The sequence below is a fragment of the Athene noctua genome, chromosome 3 (assembly GCF_965140245.1).
Source record: "Athene noctua chromosome 3, bAthNoc1.hap1.1, whole genome shotgun sequence".
Taxonomy (NCBI): Eukaryota; Metazoa; Chordata; class Aves; order Strigiformes; family Strigidae; genus Athene; species Athene noctua.
In genome coordinates, this window is record NC_134039.1 from 85,195,241 (window position 1) to 85,209,079 (window position 13,839).

General features: G+C 46.1%; 1 protein-coding gene across 1 annotated transcript in view; it reads right to left on the reverse strand.

Annotated features, from left to right (window-relative positions):
* The window catches only part of PLXNA4 (plexin A4), a 462,846-nt gene that overhangs the window by 22,481 nt on the left and 426,526 nt on the right, over nucleotides 1–13,839 (reverse strand). The window contains exons 26-28 of the mRNA XM_074903539.1: nucleotides 7,124–7,227; nucleotides 5,437–5,536; nucleotides 2,178–2,368 (exon numbers count right to left, since the gene is read on the reverse strand). Of these exons, the coding sequence (XP_074759640.1) occupies nucleotides 2,178–2,368; nucleotides 5,437–5,536; nucleotides 7,124–7,227 (395 nt within the window). The remainder of the gene's footprint in view (nucleotides 1–2,177; nucleotides 2,369–5,436; nucleotides 5,537–7,123; nucleotides 7,228–13,839) is intronic.

Below are 13,839 nucleotides of genomic sequence, written 5' to 3' on the forward strand. Positions count from 1 at the left end.
CTGGGATTGCATTACCAGCAATTGCTCTCTCCACTCTCCCTCCCTCAAATGGTCATGATGAGAAAAGAAAATTGCTCAGCCCAAGAGGGGAAACAATAAACCCCCAGCCTTTCTACTCTTTCTGTTGCTGTGCAAGTTATGCAGCTGCTTTCCTGCCGTCTCCACAAAAGAAAAAAAAAGCAAAAAAAAAGAAAAAAAAAAAAGCCCCAAGTGTTGAGTTTGTGATCCGGAACAGAAAGCAAAAGCGACTCAGTGGTGGGGTAGGGACCGTATCCCCAGACAGCGTAAATCAGCACCAGTCCAATGCTTGATGGTTTACACCAGCTGGGGCCTGAGCCCTGGGGAGTATTATTTTCTTTTTACATTGTGTGATCCATAAAAGCAGCTTGATGCCAGGGAGCTGGGCATGTACCAGGGGCTAAAGAAAAAGCCACTTTATCTCCAAATCCCCCTGCAATGTAGACAGTCTGAGTGAGGCTGCAGGGAGAGTCAGACATCAGAGGCAAAATGAGCTGAGGAACAAAAGTGCAGGTAAAGCTGTATAGAAGGACTTAAAGCATGTGATGGAGGCCTGTCTGATGGGCAAACTCAGACGGCGTTTGCATGAACACAGGAAAAAGTGTTTGTGCCCGTTAACACTCTGACAAGAAATGGTAATAGTTAAAATTTCAGAAAAGGGAGGAAGATTGAGCTGTCTGATGGCTGCTTGGTTTAACCCTGCTCAGAATGGGGTGAGATAACACCTGAGTCACAGCTATCTTGCAGTTTCCACTTCTGGGATGCACTGAGATAACTCTCATGTTAGAGAGGTTCAGGCACAGCGATGCTCTGCGCTGCAAAGGGAAAGCAGAACTGCACAGGGAGCTTGTGTCTGATTGTACTGCCGCCTTCCCCACCTGCCCTACTCCCTGCTGGGGTGCAAAAGAAGATCACTGCAGCCTCTTCATTAATGCAGGCTTCTCCAAGGAGACAATCATCCACAGAGTGGAAGGGCAAACAGATGTAAACTCAGAAAACTTCTTTTGCCCACACTCCTGCAGAGCCTTTAGAGGTGATTTAGGTGGAGGGTAGTCTTGGTCAGAGATGAAAGAAGTTGAAAGGTCTGATATCTTTTGTCAGCCCCAGAGCAATCCAGCTGCAGCAAGCACTGGCCACCCCCTTATCAGGGAAGGGACAGCATGCTGGTGAGTGACAGTGAGTTCTTTCTGTGCAGGCAATGGCAATTAAGCCACTTTCTGTGGCTGTCCCAGAGCCAAAGCCCACTGCAGTAAGTTTTAGACCTGTCAGCTTGAGTGATCTCCACTCTGCAAGTGTCCTCATGGTGCTGCATTCCCAATTACATTTAACACTCACTTACAGCCCTACTACAGTTTTGCAGGGTCTGGCAGGCACCCATGTAGGACGCTGGTTTCCAGCATTTTGGGGAATATGGATTGAGAAGATGGGATCTTATCAACTTCCGAGTAAAGTCTTTTCCCTCTCTGCAGAGCCTTGCTGTGGGCCAGATGTGATGTGCGAGATGTGTCTAGAGATTCAGTTCAGGATGTCTCTGCTCTGCTCCCCCCCAATCTGTATTTTCTCTTTGGAAACCCTGAGCTTTCCATGTCTCAGTGGGTATGAGCATCTTACTCTGCTTGATTTCCTTGGAGTTGGCCACTTATTAGCTACATCATGGTCAACTGAAATCCCTGACAAGTCATCAGCACAAGAGTCTTTATGGGTCCAGGGGAAAGGTGAAGAAGGACTTGTACCACAAAACTCAGGGGTTTGTAGCATAGCAGCTCATTTCGGACTGTAAAGCCTGACACATCCTTGGAACCTTATCTGAGCACATTTGCTCCCTGGCTCTTCATCTGATCAATTCTGGTACAAACTACAAGCCAGTATAATCAATAACCCCAGCACCTACCCCTGTGTTGACTTTCCACCAGTCTCATGGCCCTGGGTTCTTTACTCCTCATTGCTCTCCAGTGTCCTTTTTCTGACTCTGCTTTCTAAGTTCAAGCTCCTTCCCTACATACTTGGAGCACTCCTCTTGCTCTATTTTCCTTCTGCTCTTCTTTCCTTACCCTGCTTCAGCATCCTTTGAGCAGCCTTTCATTTCTTGTAGGCAAGAAGCTCCACTTCAGCCTTTAAAAAAAAAAATTCTCACCCTCTTCCCTTCCCCCACCATGTACCTTGGTGGCAAGTAGTCTTGTCAGGTAGATCTCAGAAACCATCTTGCTGCCCCGGTCACCCTCTTTTTGGTCACCATGCTCATGGTTCTTCACCAAGTGCCACATCTTGACTCCACTCTCAAGGTCAGGGGTGATCATGGGTGTGCGGGAACGGAGGCTGTCTGGGCTGCCTGTGTAACGGATCATGTTTTCTGCAAAGAGAGGTGCATGTGTCTCAGCCCTAGTAACACTTGGACTGGGATTAACAGGTTTCACGGGGGAAATATGCTAACGACATGCCAGCTAATAGAAGTTTTTCATCAGTTTGGTAGCAGGTACCTCTCCCATTCAGTATATGGAGTGGATGCTCATACAGATTCTGGTGTGGGGCTGAGACAATCACAGCTGGTGAGTCCACTCTAGAGAGACGTTAGTTTGGTCTCCAAAGTAGGAAAGATGTCACAGTACTGAAATGTCCCTGCTCTCACAAGCTCTGCATTTCCATATTAGTATTAAATATATTTCCGTCAACCAATTCATAACATTAGGCAACACAGGTATATCTTCTGGTGGAATGACAATGTGAGACAGAGAAGCCCCCAAAGCAGCTATATGGACCAGGAGGCCTTATCAATGTAGTATTATGTCTGAGTGATTTTCTCAGCAAAGACAAGGGAAGTCAGCCAAGCCAGACATGATGTCAGTGTCTACACCAGGGGTTCTCAACCTTTCCTTCACCACAGGCCCCTTTTAAATACCTTTTGTGGCCACGGACCACCAAGATTTAACCCAAGATTTAAAGCTCTAGAATGCACCAAATATTTAATTCAATTTTCTCATGAAGGGCTTCAAATTGGGAGAGAAGGGGAAATAAGTTAATCTGTTAATACACAAACTCCTATTGTATCTTTATTGCAAAGTTTCCATGTGAATTTAAAATACAGCATCAACACTCTTCTTGCTCAGTTGGCCCATTTTATGGTATTTTAACATGCTAATTCTGAAACTGATGCCAAATTTCCAAATTTTACATTAAAATTTGATGAAAAGTTTTTACAATTCTTCTCACCTCCCCCCTTGTTTGTCTGTGTTCAGTCACCATCTATTTTTGTTTACGGGTCCAGGGCCACCACTTGGAGGAACAGACTTCAGCCCTGTTGCAGCCCTAAAGAGGGCCGTTGGGTAAGGAAAACTACTTTAAGAGAAAAACCACTTAGTTAAAGTGGGTCCCACCAACCATACAAACACTAAATATACCACCGTGTCAGGGCAGGCGTGGGGGACGCTTGAGTATGAGAGGAGCGTTGAGGGGAGGGGGCTGTGGGAAAAGAACGCGCCTTTGGTGATGACATTGCGGCCCCCCAGGGGTCTGCAGACCACAGGTTGAGAATCACTGGCCCACACTGTTAAATTAAATGAGTCTCAAACACTTTCAGTTAGCCGTGCTCTTTGCCTCTTATCGTGTTCCCTGGCAAAAAGTTTTGGCCTGGGACAACTAGCAGTGTCACAGTGTCAGATACTGCCTAGGAGTGGTTCAGGGGATAGTACCAGCTACTCATGGTAACCAGTATGGTTAAGTATAACTTGTTTTACCCGTATGGATGTTAGCCATACCATGCCACACTGCTTGACATTATGGCCAAAGAACAGGCTGTGGCCTTCTCACATAGTAATATCGATGTAGCAAACATGATGTAGCAAACCCCTTGTCTAGTTCTCCATCCCCAGACTCAGGAGAAGCTGCCTTCCCTCCAACTTTGGCATCAAAGCAATCTAGTAATTCCTGCCCAGCCATCCTCTTCACATCCTGCTCCAAAATCTTGTTTTGACAGAAAGTAAACCAGAACGCCAGGTGGGCCCACACAAATTTCCGCTCCTAGGGCACCTTTAGTCTCCAAATTTTACCTCCTTTTGCCTGAGTGATGGCATGAGGCATACCCCCCTCCCTGACCTTCCAGCAATGGTGCGGATAGTATTTTCCAACCATAATTAACAGAAGAGTGTTGCACCTTTCTGTAGTAAGATCTGAATCAGCCTCATTAATGCATTACCAATCTCTACATATTAATTATCAGACCAAATATACTTTTTCTCTCTGGATGTTGTTTTCTTAATTGCAATTAACAATCACTTCTGACCCACCACATCTTCTCCTCCCCCTGCATTCTTCCCCACTCCCTTCTGAAAAATCAAATGGCAAAAGAATTAAAGAAATCCAACAGAAATTACCCCCCCTCTAGTCTTTCTTTTCAAAGGTCACTGTGTCTTTCAGTAATTGCAACAACACGGCAAAGCGGATGAATATTAATAAGGTCTGGTGGATTGCTTATGTCCTTGGAGAAAGAGGAAAGGGGATCCTCTGGACACTGAGTAACTGTACTTTCCCTCGAGCTAAAGGGAGCAAGAAGGATTGGAGATGCTTTCTTAAATTAAAAAAAAAATAAATAAACTGATATGACAGCTGCATGCAGGTTGGAGGGTGGTTTTGCAGCACTCTGGTTGCACATTAGAGATGTTTTGCTTTGCTGGCCAGTATCACCATAATGAGACACATCCTGGGCTGCAATTCTAGCACGGGGGAGAAAGGTGCGTGATGGTGTGAGTGAGACTCAGGACGTCTCTGTTTGTCTCTCCAGAAGAATTTCCACCTGGTATCTATTTCACAGCTGTCTCACTCTCAGCTGTCTCATGGGTAAAGTGGAAACAACAATCCACTGCCTTGAGATACAGTGACGTAAAAGCTCAGTTAGCCATTTTTATTATTATTCCAGGTGCAGGTCCCCTCGGGATAATAAGATAGCTGGGTGGGACACACATCATCCACACTCAGATGTAACTAGAGACAGGCTATGCCCTATGTAGATTGAGACTCCTCATCTGTGCAACAGATTTGTCTTCACAATAGACCATACTCCAAGGATTTTGCCCACTAGAACGACTGAGCCCATGCAGCGTGCAGTGCTTCTCCCTGTGTAAACTGTAAGAGTAAGATACAATGATCTAAAATGTAGGCAGGTAATTATATAGGCTCCTCCTTTCATTAATGAGGGAGGAGAAGTACTTCCCAAGAGCAATCCAACCACTCGGATCAACAGCTTGGACCAGATGCTAAAGTTTTAGATGGCTAAATCCTCTCCTCTTGCCAGCACTCAAGCAATCTTACCAACTAGTCATCTGCCTATCCTTCTCTCTGCTGGTGCTCAGTGTCTTGTAACCACTGTGACATCTGAGATCTCTTCTCCAGTGCTCTCTCAATCCACATCAGCACACACATCCTTACCGTACTTGCTGGCTGACGTCCGGGAGACTGTGGAGTTGTTGACTGCATTGTAGGCAGTGACTTGCTTGGAGACTAAAGCTACCACAGATCCATCTGGCACCTGTAGAGAAAAAGGTACTTTGTCAATAAGCTTCTGAAAACTGGCTGAGGAGCATGCCAATGACAGCAGAAATTCAAACAGCGGAGCCATAAACCGGTCTCACTGTAGTCAGGACAGTAGCTTTGGCCCAAAGCTACAGATGTCTTCTTCAGTGGATCTGTTAACAAAAAATGGACAAAATCTCCTCTTACACCGCTAGAAGCCTGCACATGGGCAACAGGACAACTAATGACAAAGCAGACTCTGCCCCATTCAGGTCCTGATTCAAAGCCCAGTGATGACAGCGTGAGCCTTTGCATTAACCTCAGTGAAGTTGACAGGAGGTTCTTCACAAGGACGCTTGTATGTGGATGAGGAGAATAAAATCATCTGAGCTATTTCAGACATCAAGGATGGGATGTCCCACAAGGATTCCTGTGTCAGAGGGTCTTAGACAGGGAAAAGCAGCAGATTTGGAGTAGCTGTGCTCCAGGATGTCATGGGATGCTGTTTCAACAGAAAACAGCTTTCTGAAATGAGCCAGACTTTCCATTTCTACAGCTAGGTGATTCATGTGGGTCCCGTATCAGAAATGTTAACAAGCTAGTGGCTCTGAGGAGCCATATCAGGAATATCTGTGATAAATAAGACATCATAAAAAGGAGATGGGTGAAAAAAACCTGCTTAACAACGTCTAACTCTTGTCTGTGTAATAATAATAATTAGCACTTGCATAGAGTTTTTCATCTTCAAAGTACTGCAGAGGCTAATTAAATAGCCCCTCAGCAATCATGGAAGGCAATTATTGGCTCTTTGTAGTTTTAGCCCCATGTTACAGATGGGGAAACTGAGGCAACAGGAATACCAGTGTCTGTCCCAGCATGCTCTGTGTCTGCCCTCAGGATAGCCAGGAAAAATGATGTAGAGTTTGACACCCTGGCAGCTGAGACCTGTTCTGCCCCAGCTCATGCATATAGCTATGAACTCTGCCTGAAGCAAACAACTGGAAAAAGCACAGAAAAAAAAAAAAAAAAAAAGAAAAAGAAAGAAAGAAAATTATGCCTGAGTTGTTGGTGAAATAAAATAGAAAACAACCCCGCTACCCCTGAAAAAATTGTTTCTGGAATCAGTCAGCAATGCTTCAGTCAATCTGAAGTGAAAAGTTTGGTTTCCTTTTCAAATTATTGCTTGCTGCCTCCTCAGGTCAGCTCTTAAATGAAAAAAAAAATGTTGTTATGAAACATAGATTGCTAAGGTGTGATTGAGGAAATGATAAAATTGTCAGCATCGGATTAAACTTAATGAGGTGCTTTTTTCTTTTTTTTTGGCAAGAAGGGGAAGGAGTAGGGGGAGCTTTTGACCAAAACTCGACTTTTTATGAAATCTATCACTTGTGTAAGATATTTTTGGACATCTGTAGCCCTCTCTTATGGATCTCAAGGTCATGCAGAGATGGATGTTGACAGGATGGATGTACTCAACACAGGGCTCTGCCCAGTTATTCCCCACTCAACTGTTGTGTATCTCTGCATCTTAGAGAATAATACCTTGCACTTCTTTTCACTTTTGTAGCTGATCTGCCCTCCACCCACCCTCTCACACAGTTACCTGATAGTGTGCCAGTGTGTTGAGTCTCTTCCAGTCATTCTCTATCTTGGTTGTGATGTCTTCATCCTGAAGGATCATTCTGGCCCCGCTTGCTTGTCGCCACTCTGCAAGGGAAACGGGGACATTGAACCCTGGTGTGCAGAGCTTCCAAGGTGGGGGATAGAGCCCTGGAAATCCTGTGTCCGTAACCCACGTGGTCACACAGGTGGAGGCTGCACCCTTGTAGCAGCATGTCAGTCACTGCCAGTATGCTCTGCAAGATGCCTCCAACCACGTACAACATACAAATGCACAAATGTCCCGAGTCCTCTTTCCAGAGGGAAAGAGAAGACAGATGAACGATGAAAGGTTCAGGGAAATTGTTCAGGAAAGTATGCAGAAATTAGAGTCATATGGCAAAGTTTAGAGTCATGTCCTATGTTATCCAGACTGGTTTCTTGATAAAATGATATAGCTATCACAGAACAACTTTTGCACTGGAAATACCCACCCCTTTAAAGAGAGACACCATATAGAGATCACAACATAGATCTCTGTCTCAATAGAGCAGTTGCCTACAGAGATGAGAGGTCCAAGGCACAGCTGCACACAGTGCTGAGGTCTATACAGATAAATAGAGCAATGACCAGAGACCTGCTGATCCACTGGCAGAGCTGAACAGAGCAAGGTGTGGTGCTTTAGCACCCTGGTTATTGACGCTCCTTAACTCTTGGCTGACACCCTGGCTCTGTTCTTGCTCCAATGTGGCTTTTTCCAAGACCAGCCTGTCCTTGCCTATGTCATCATGGAACAGGAGCAAATCAGTGTGTCAGGGATAGAACATCATCCCTGGACCTCTTCTTTAGGAGCACAGACAAAGCCTTTATTGATACCTGAGATAAGTCTAACTGCCAAGACCTAGCCACAGAGAGGGCTCCCCTGGGCAGAGCAGTGTCTTCTTCAGCACAGCACTACACCCCGTACTGGGTTCAGCTCATCTCTCTTAGTGCTTGCACAATACTTCTTGCTACTCAAATCCAGAAGTGATGGAGAGCAGGAAGCCCTTAGCTTTGGGCATGGTAGAGGTACAACAGGGAGAAGAGCCAGAAATAGAAACGACACCCTGCTCTGTGCAGCTCTACCAGCTTTCAGCAGCATCTAGTTCTCCAGCCTATACCCCAAAATACTCAATGTTTTTCTCCTTCTGCAGGACTGGAGCACCCCATCACTTCTCAGGGTACCACCTTTTGCTCAAATCTTGAAGAATGCTCCATGTGGAGAATCATCAGAGCTTTCCTCACAGAGGGCTCACAGACTTCCCTGTAGACAAGGAACACACAAGCACAGCCAAAAGGGGACAAATGTAATATCATCTGATGGCACCAGGGAAAGCTGTGGCTTAACTACAGACAACCTGGATCATCCAAAGCTTTCTTTTTTGGTTGCCATGTCTCAGTCACAGTGACCCAGCCACATACAGTTTAGCCAGAGCCAAAGCAGAAAGTCTGTTCTTTTGAGTGAGTTAATTAAAATGAACTCTTGGATATGAAGACATCACCTGCCACCCCTGCTTATTTCCCCTAATATAAAAATGCAAGGACCATTGCAAATTTCTTTTGGTTTCAGCAGTTTTCTTATCACATAATTAAAATCTATTGGGAAAGCTGCCCTTGCCTTTATTATTCATTTAAATTAGCAGGAAGAGGTCAGCTGCTGTGTTTATTGCTGGGTGGTACTTCGGATGGAGATACTCAGAGAGTAAGCAAAGGTTATGTTGGCTAAGCACTGATCCTGAACTGCCCTTCATTTACTCCAGATCCTTAGATCCTCACCTACATTACCGCTGTGATGTCCAAGGATGATGCTCTCTGTTCGTTCCCACCTGGATCGGATTCCTGGAAGATAACTCATCCCAGACATTGCTCGGAAGAGCACAAAATGCTGAAGTTTGTGCTGTGCTAGGAGACAGCTACCCCACAGAGTGCCAAAGCCAATCTGACTGTCACAGAGTGTGTCTCTTATGTGCCTTCCTCGTGGTCTCTTGGGGACAGTGTCTCTTTGGCCTCTCTCCTTCAGGGCTCTGCATGTTCCTGTGGTCCTCATCTCTCCTGACTAATCTTTGGGGAGAGGCACACACACTCACATAGTGTTTCAGGAGGGATGCCCAGGTTCTCACTGCGGCACTTGGTTCTGATATGAAGGGTAGGCACAGCTTTCCTCATTCTGTGAGTTAGTTATATTCAAGGGCTGGACAAGGTCCTCAGAGCAGCAGAAGCTTTTCCCTGTGCTCCAGGGGAGCTGGTGACATTATGGGATGTCCCCTCAAGCCCTCTGTGCTCCTGCACAGACACAGGAGATGATTGCCAAGCCCTTCCCCTCGGCCTTCCTGCAGAAAGGTGACATGCGAGGAAGAGGAAGGACCAGTCCAACTCCACACAAGACCCACTCGTGAGCAATACAAGGAGGAAAACACCCTGCAGGGCAGGATCACAGCACCTGTAGCCTGTTTGCCCTGACTAAATACAATACTAAAACCCACTAAAACCCACTTGATCCCGCATCTGAGCAATAACAGGGAAAGGCCCCCAGCTGTGGGTCCCCAACACTTCCTAGTCTCAGAGGAGCACTGCACTCTCCCCTTCTCCATGAGTGCCAGCTGAGGTGCTGATTGCACTGATCTGCAAGAAAATGCAATGGCTGAGAGCAAGGGAATGGGAAGGGAGGGTGGAAAGGAGAAAAAAGTTGACCCTGACATCCATATTCAGAGCACTAAGTGAAAACTGTTAGCTTTGTCCTCGCTGGCAGCACCCCATCCCCTCTCTCATCAGATCTGTGTGCTCCTCCGCAAGCTGGCACAAAGGAGAGACACACTCCAATCCAATTTGTTACACTTCCACCTTCTGGAGAGAGGGAGGGAGAAGGGGAGGGAGGTAAAAAATCCCATTATCTTTATCAAGCCTTCCAATCGGGAGCAGCGGTAAATGCAAACTCAGGAGACAGCTGCTGTGAAGCCTTTATATTTCATTCAGCAGATAGTGTATCTTTTTATTGCACGCAGGAATTACTTCTTTTTTCTTCTTTCTTTTTCTTTTTTTTTTTTAAGAAACAACCTTTCCGTTCAACTTGACTGGGAAAAAGGAAATTCCAGGGGCCTTTGACAAAGAGATGCTTCTTTGAACTGTAGCAATGCCTGGCTGAAGGATGACTCTATGGGGAGATGGGGAGATGTCCTCTTGCACCTCAAATCCTCTAGAAAATATTATACCTCCCTCATGCCTCTTCTCTGATCTGGGTCACCCTGAAGATGCCCGTTGAACAAGGGAGAAAATGTGGCAGAGAGAACATTTTTCAGGGGCAACTGAAATATCCAGGTGGATGGAAGACCTGCCAGCTCCAAGTGCCTTCATTTGAGCTAACCATCATCAGTTACATCATCCTTCACAGGCAGTTCTAGGTCAGGAGGAACACAATCCATTCCAGTCAACTGTTCATGCCATATACTGTGCTTCCCACCCTTTTCCTAAAGACCCTACGTCTCCCATGAAGGGCTGTGAAATGGTTTGTGGCTGACTTGTGCACAGCAACAGCATGTGGAACAAATGCCTGTGGCTTACCCAGGCTTGATGCTCATTTCTCAATTACTTGTGCTCATGAGAAGTCTGAAGAGCTGGGGGTCTGCTTTTAGTCTTATGAGTATTTTTTCACTTCCCAATAATTTCCACGTTAGAGACAGACTGGCGCAGGAAACAGGAGAATGTCTGGATGCTGAAGGCACCAGTACAACCAGGTGGGTAGGAAACCAAAATAGGTAAATGTCTAGTATGTGATGACCTCTAGGAAGAGAGGAAAAACTCAGTTCTGCTTCTGGGGTGGAGAAAGGACTGCCATGGTTAGGGGGAAAAAGTTCATATCAGAACACGTAGATGGAAGATGCCCGGCAAGTATTTCATCTTGTATATGCAACCTGTCTGCCTTACTGTATATGTACTAGAGTTAGTCCCAGATTAAATGGCTCCTAGAGGTTAAACCCCACATCCCAGCACTGCATTGTTGGCGGGGCAGTGAAAGCTTGCCTGGCATTGTTCACAATAAGCCTGAGACAATATCATTGACTGCAAGGCAGTCAAGGTAGTAGCTCCTATCATCTCAGCAGTCCCTTTCAAAAAGCAACTGAAACATGGGGAAGAGTGAATGCCTCAGCGTGAAACCAAATTCCTGTTTTGTGATCCTCACACCCTAACGCTTTCCCAAAGATGGGGTATTTTATTTATGGCGAGGGCTTTAAAAAATAGTAACAAAAAAAAATAGCCACTGTAGAAAGAAGCCTTTACTCAGAGGGCTGCAATTTGGGGTTTGGACTAAAATGTAACCTCAGGGTGTCCAGAATAAGTGCTTTCAGCTGACAACCCCCTCCATGAGTTGTCTGGGTAACTACAAAACATTATGACATTTGCGACACATACAAGTCACTCTGCCTGCAGCTACCCTGCATTTAACAACTCAGAATAACTCATTAGCTTGTTTGCTTTCTTCCATGTGAGCAATGTGGCCTTACTATAGACAGAAAGCCCAGAAAATTGTAAAGGTAATAGAAAATGGTGTTACCGTTTAGAAAACCAGAGATTTCAAGGCCAGATTACAGTCATCTGCTCTGACCTACTGTTTAGCATGGACTGGGGGGCTGATCCAGCCGCCTTCACAATTCTGAGCATTCAGCCTGGGGCAGGTTGACCCTGAAAGCTGCTTCCTAATGGCTAGCAGTGCTTTCTGCTCTCCCCTTGACACCTCTGCTGTCACAGAAGGATGCCAGGTGCCAACAAACAACTTTTGCTGCAGAGGCTGGGCTGGAGCTGTGGCTGGACATGCACGTCCTCTTGTTCCTGCTTCACCCATGCCAGCCCTGCTCCTCCCACCTTGTTAGCTGCTGTGCTAAAGGATCCTGCAACTATATTGCTGCTGGCAAGACTCTTCTACTAGATGAAGGGTCTTTTTGTGTTTTGTTTTGGGTTGTTTTTCCCCAACTGCATCATCAATGCTATTGGCCAACCAGCTGCTCATTAAGCAGTCTCCTGTCAGTATGGACAAGTCCGTCCTCGGAGGGGTGTACACGCTCACCAACACTTTCTGGAACTTGCTGGTCCTCAGCACCACTCCACATTTCTTAAAACAATTAACAGTCCTGGATGCAAAATTGTCAGGCTCCAGCTGGGACCCCAGAAGACTGACACTTCTTTATCTGTCAGTTGTCAGAGCTACAGTAAAATCTGTGGACTCCAATTTATCCCTGGCATTTGCAACATGCAGGTAGAATTCCTGCCTGCCATTATGGATGCATCATTCATCCCCACAGCAGTACAAACTACTTTCCACTCACACCCGGTCTAAGATCTGAACGTAGTTAGCTCTGTGGTCACCATCCAGCATTGGCTGGGTCAAGAGATCTGGCTGTAAACGCCACTCCTCCAGTCCCCTGTGCCCTGGCACCCTGTGCTATCTGCCCTCATGCTCACCCTAGCCCTCACCGTTCCTCTGCTGACTCACAGCAGCTCCAGAATCATCTTTAGTCCTTTCTTGATGATGTATGCTATCTGTTCTTTACTTCTGTTGGTTTTGACAGCTTGTTTTGTTCTTCTAACTGCCTTTCATGAGCAGGAATCGCGCAGCAATTTCTGTCAGGAATCCCTTCCTCCCCTACACATACACACACACACATATAGACAACTTTAATCCCTGACCTCTCGTTCCTGCCTCCATTATTGCTGTGAATTGTTTCTTGGCATCAATCCACTCCTCCTCCTTTTGGTTCCTCTTCTACTTTGCTGGGTTTTATAGACTCCATCATTTTCCACTCAAGTCTCTTTCACTGAAGGTCACTGAGGGCACATTCTGGCAGATACAGCCATAGTGCAGTCCCCAGCTCCCTATCAGACACCTCAGCAATGCCCTGAGATTTTTTAACATTCTTTCATAGTAGCCTGCAGGTGCCTCTGGACTCGTTTCAGACATCTCATTCCTCTCAGCATCCTTGTTACAGATTTTTGGCAGAAAGTGATTTTGGCCTCAGAGGCACCCCAGCACCAGGGGTGTACAGCTCCCAGTGTGTACAACTAGCACAACTGCCTAGAAATGCAAACGAAGCTGGTGCTGCTCTTTCCACCCTCCAAACAGAGTAGTGCACAAAGGAGCAAACCACTGAGAAAAAAACCCCATGAGTTCATAAACAGAAGGACTGATTTTTCCTGAAGACCTCCTAGTTCTCTACAGAAAGGAGACCTCAGAGCAGCAGCTCCCAGCCCTGCTGTCTGTGCTGGGGTGCTGGCAGGAGAGGGAAGCAGTCAGGGGTGAGATGGATGCAGAACACTGAATGAAGGATGCTTCATCCCCTTTCCTGTGCCTGCACAATGAGCAATTAATACTGCTTGGGCTGTGACTATCTCAGCAAGAAGATATATATATATAATCCAAACCCTCACTATTCAGAGAAGAGCTAGGAATAAATCTCTGCAGCCTGAACACTGCTGACAACATCACCCTGGGCATTTGGTACTCTTTTCCCAGGGGTCTTTGACAGTGAGAATAGCCCCAGCCATGCCTTTTCCATACCCTTGTCCAACCTGAATTCTGTGGGCAGAAAAGCAGGATGGCTGCTGGTCTTTTTATGTCCTCAAGGCTAAAGATTTTATAAGCCAGGAGCATATGCATCAACTTAATCAGTCTCTCCTGCCTTCTCATCGATG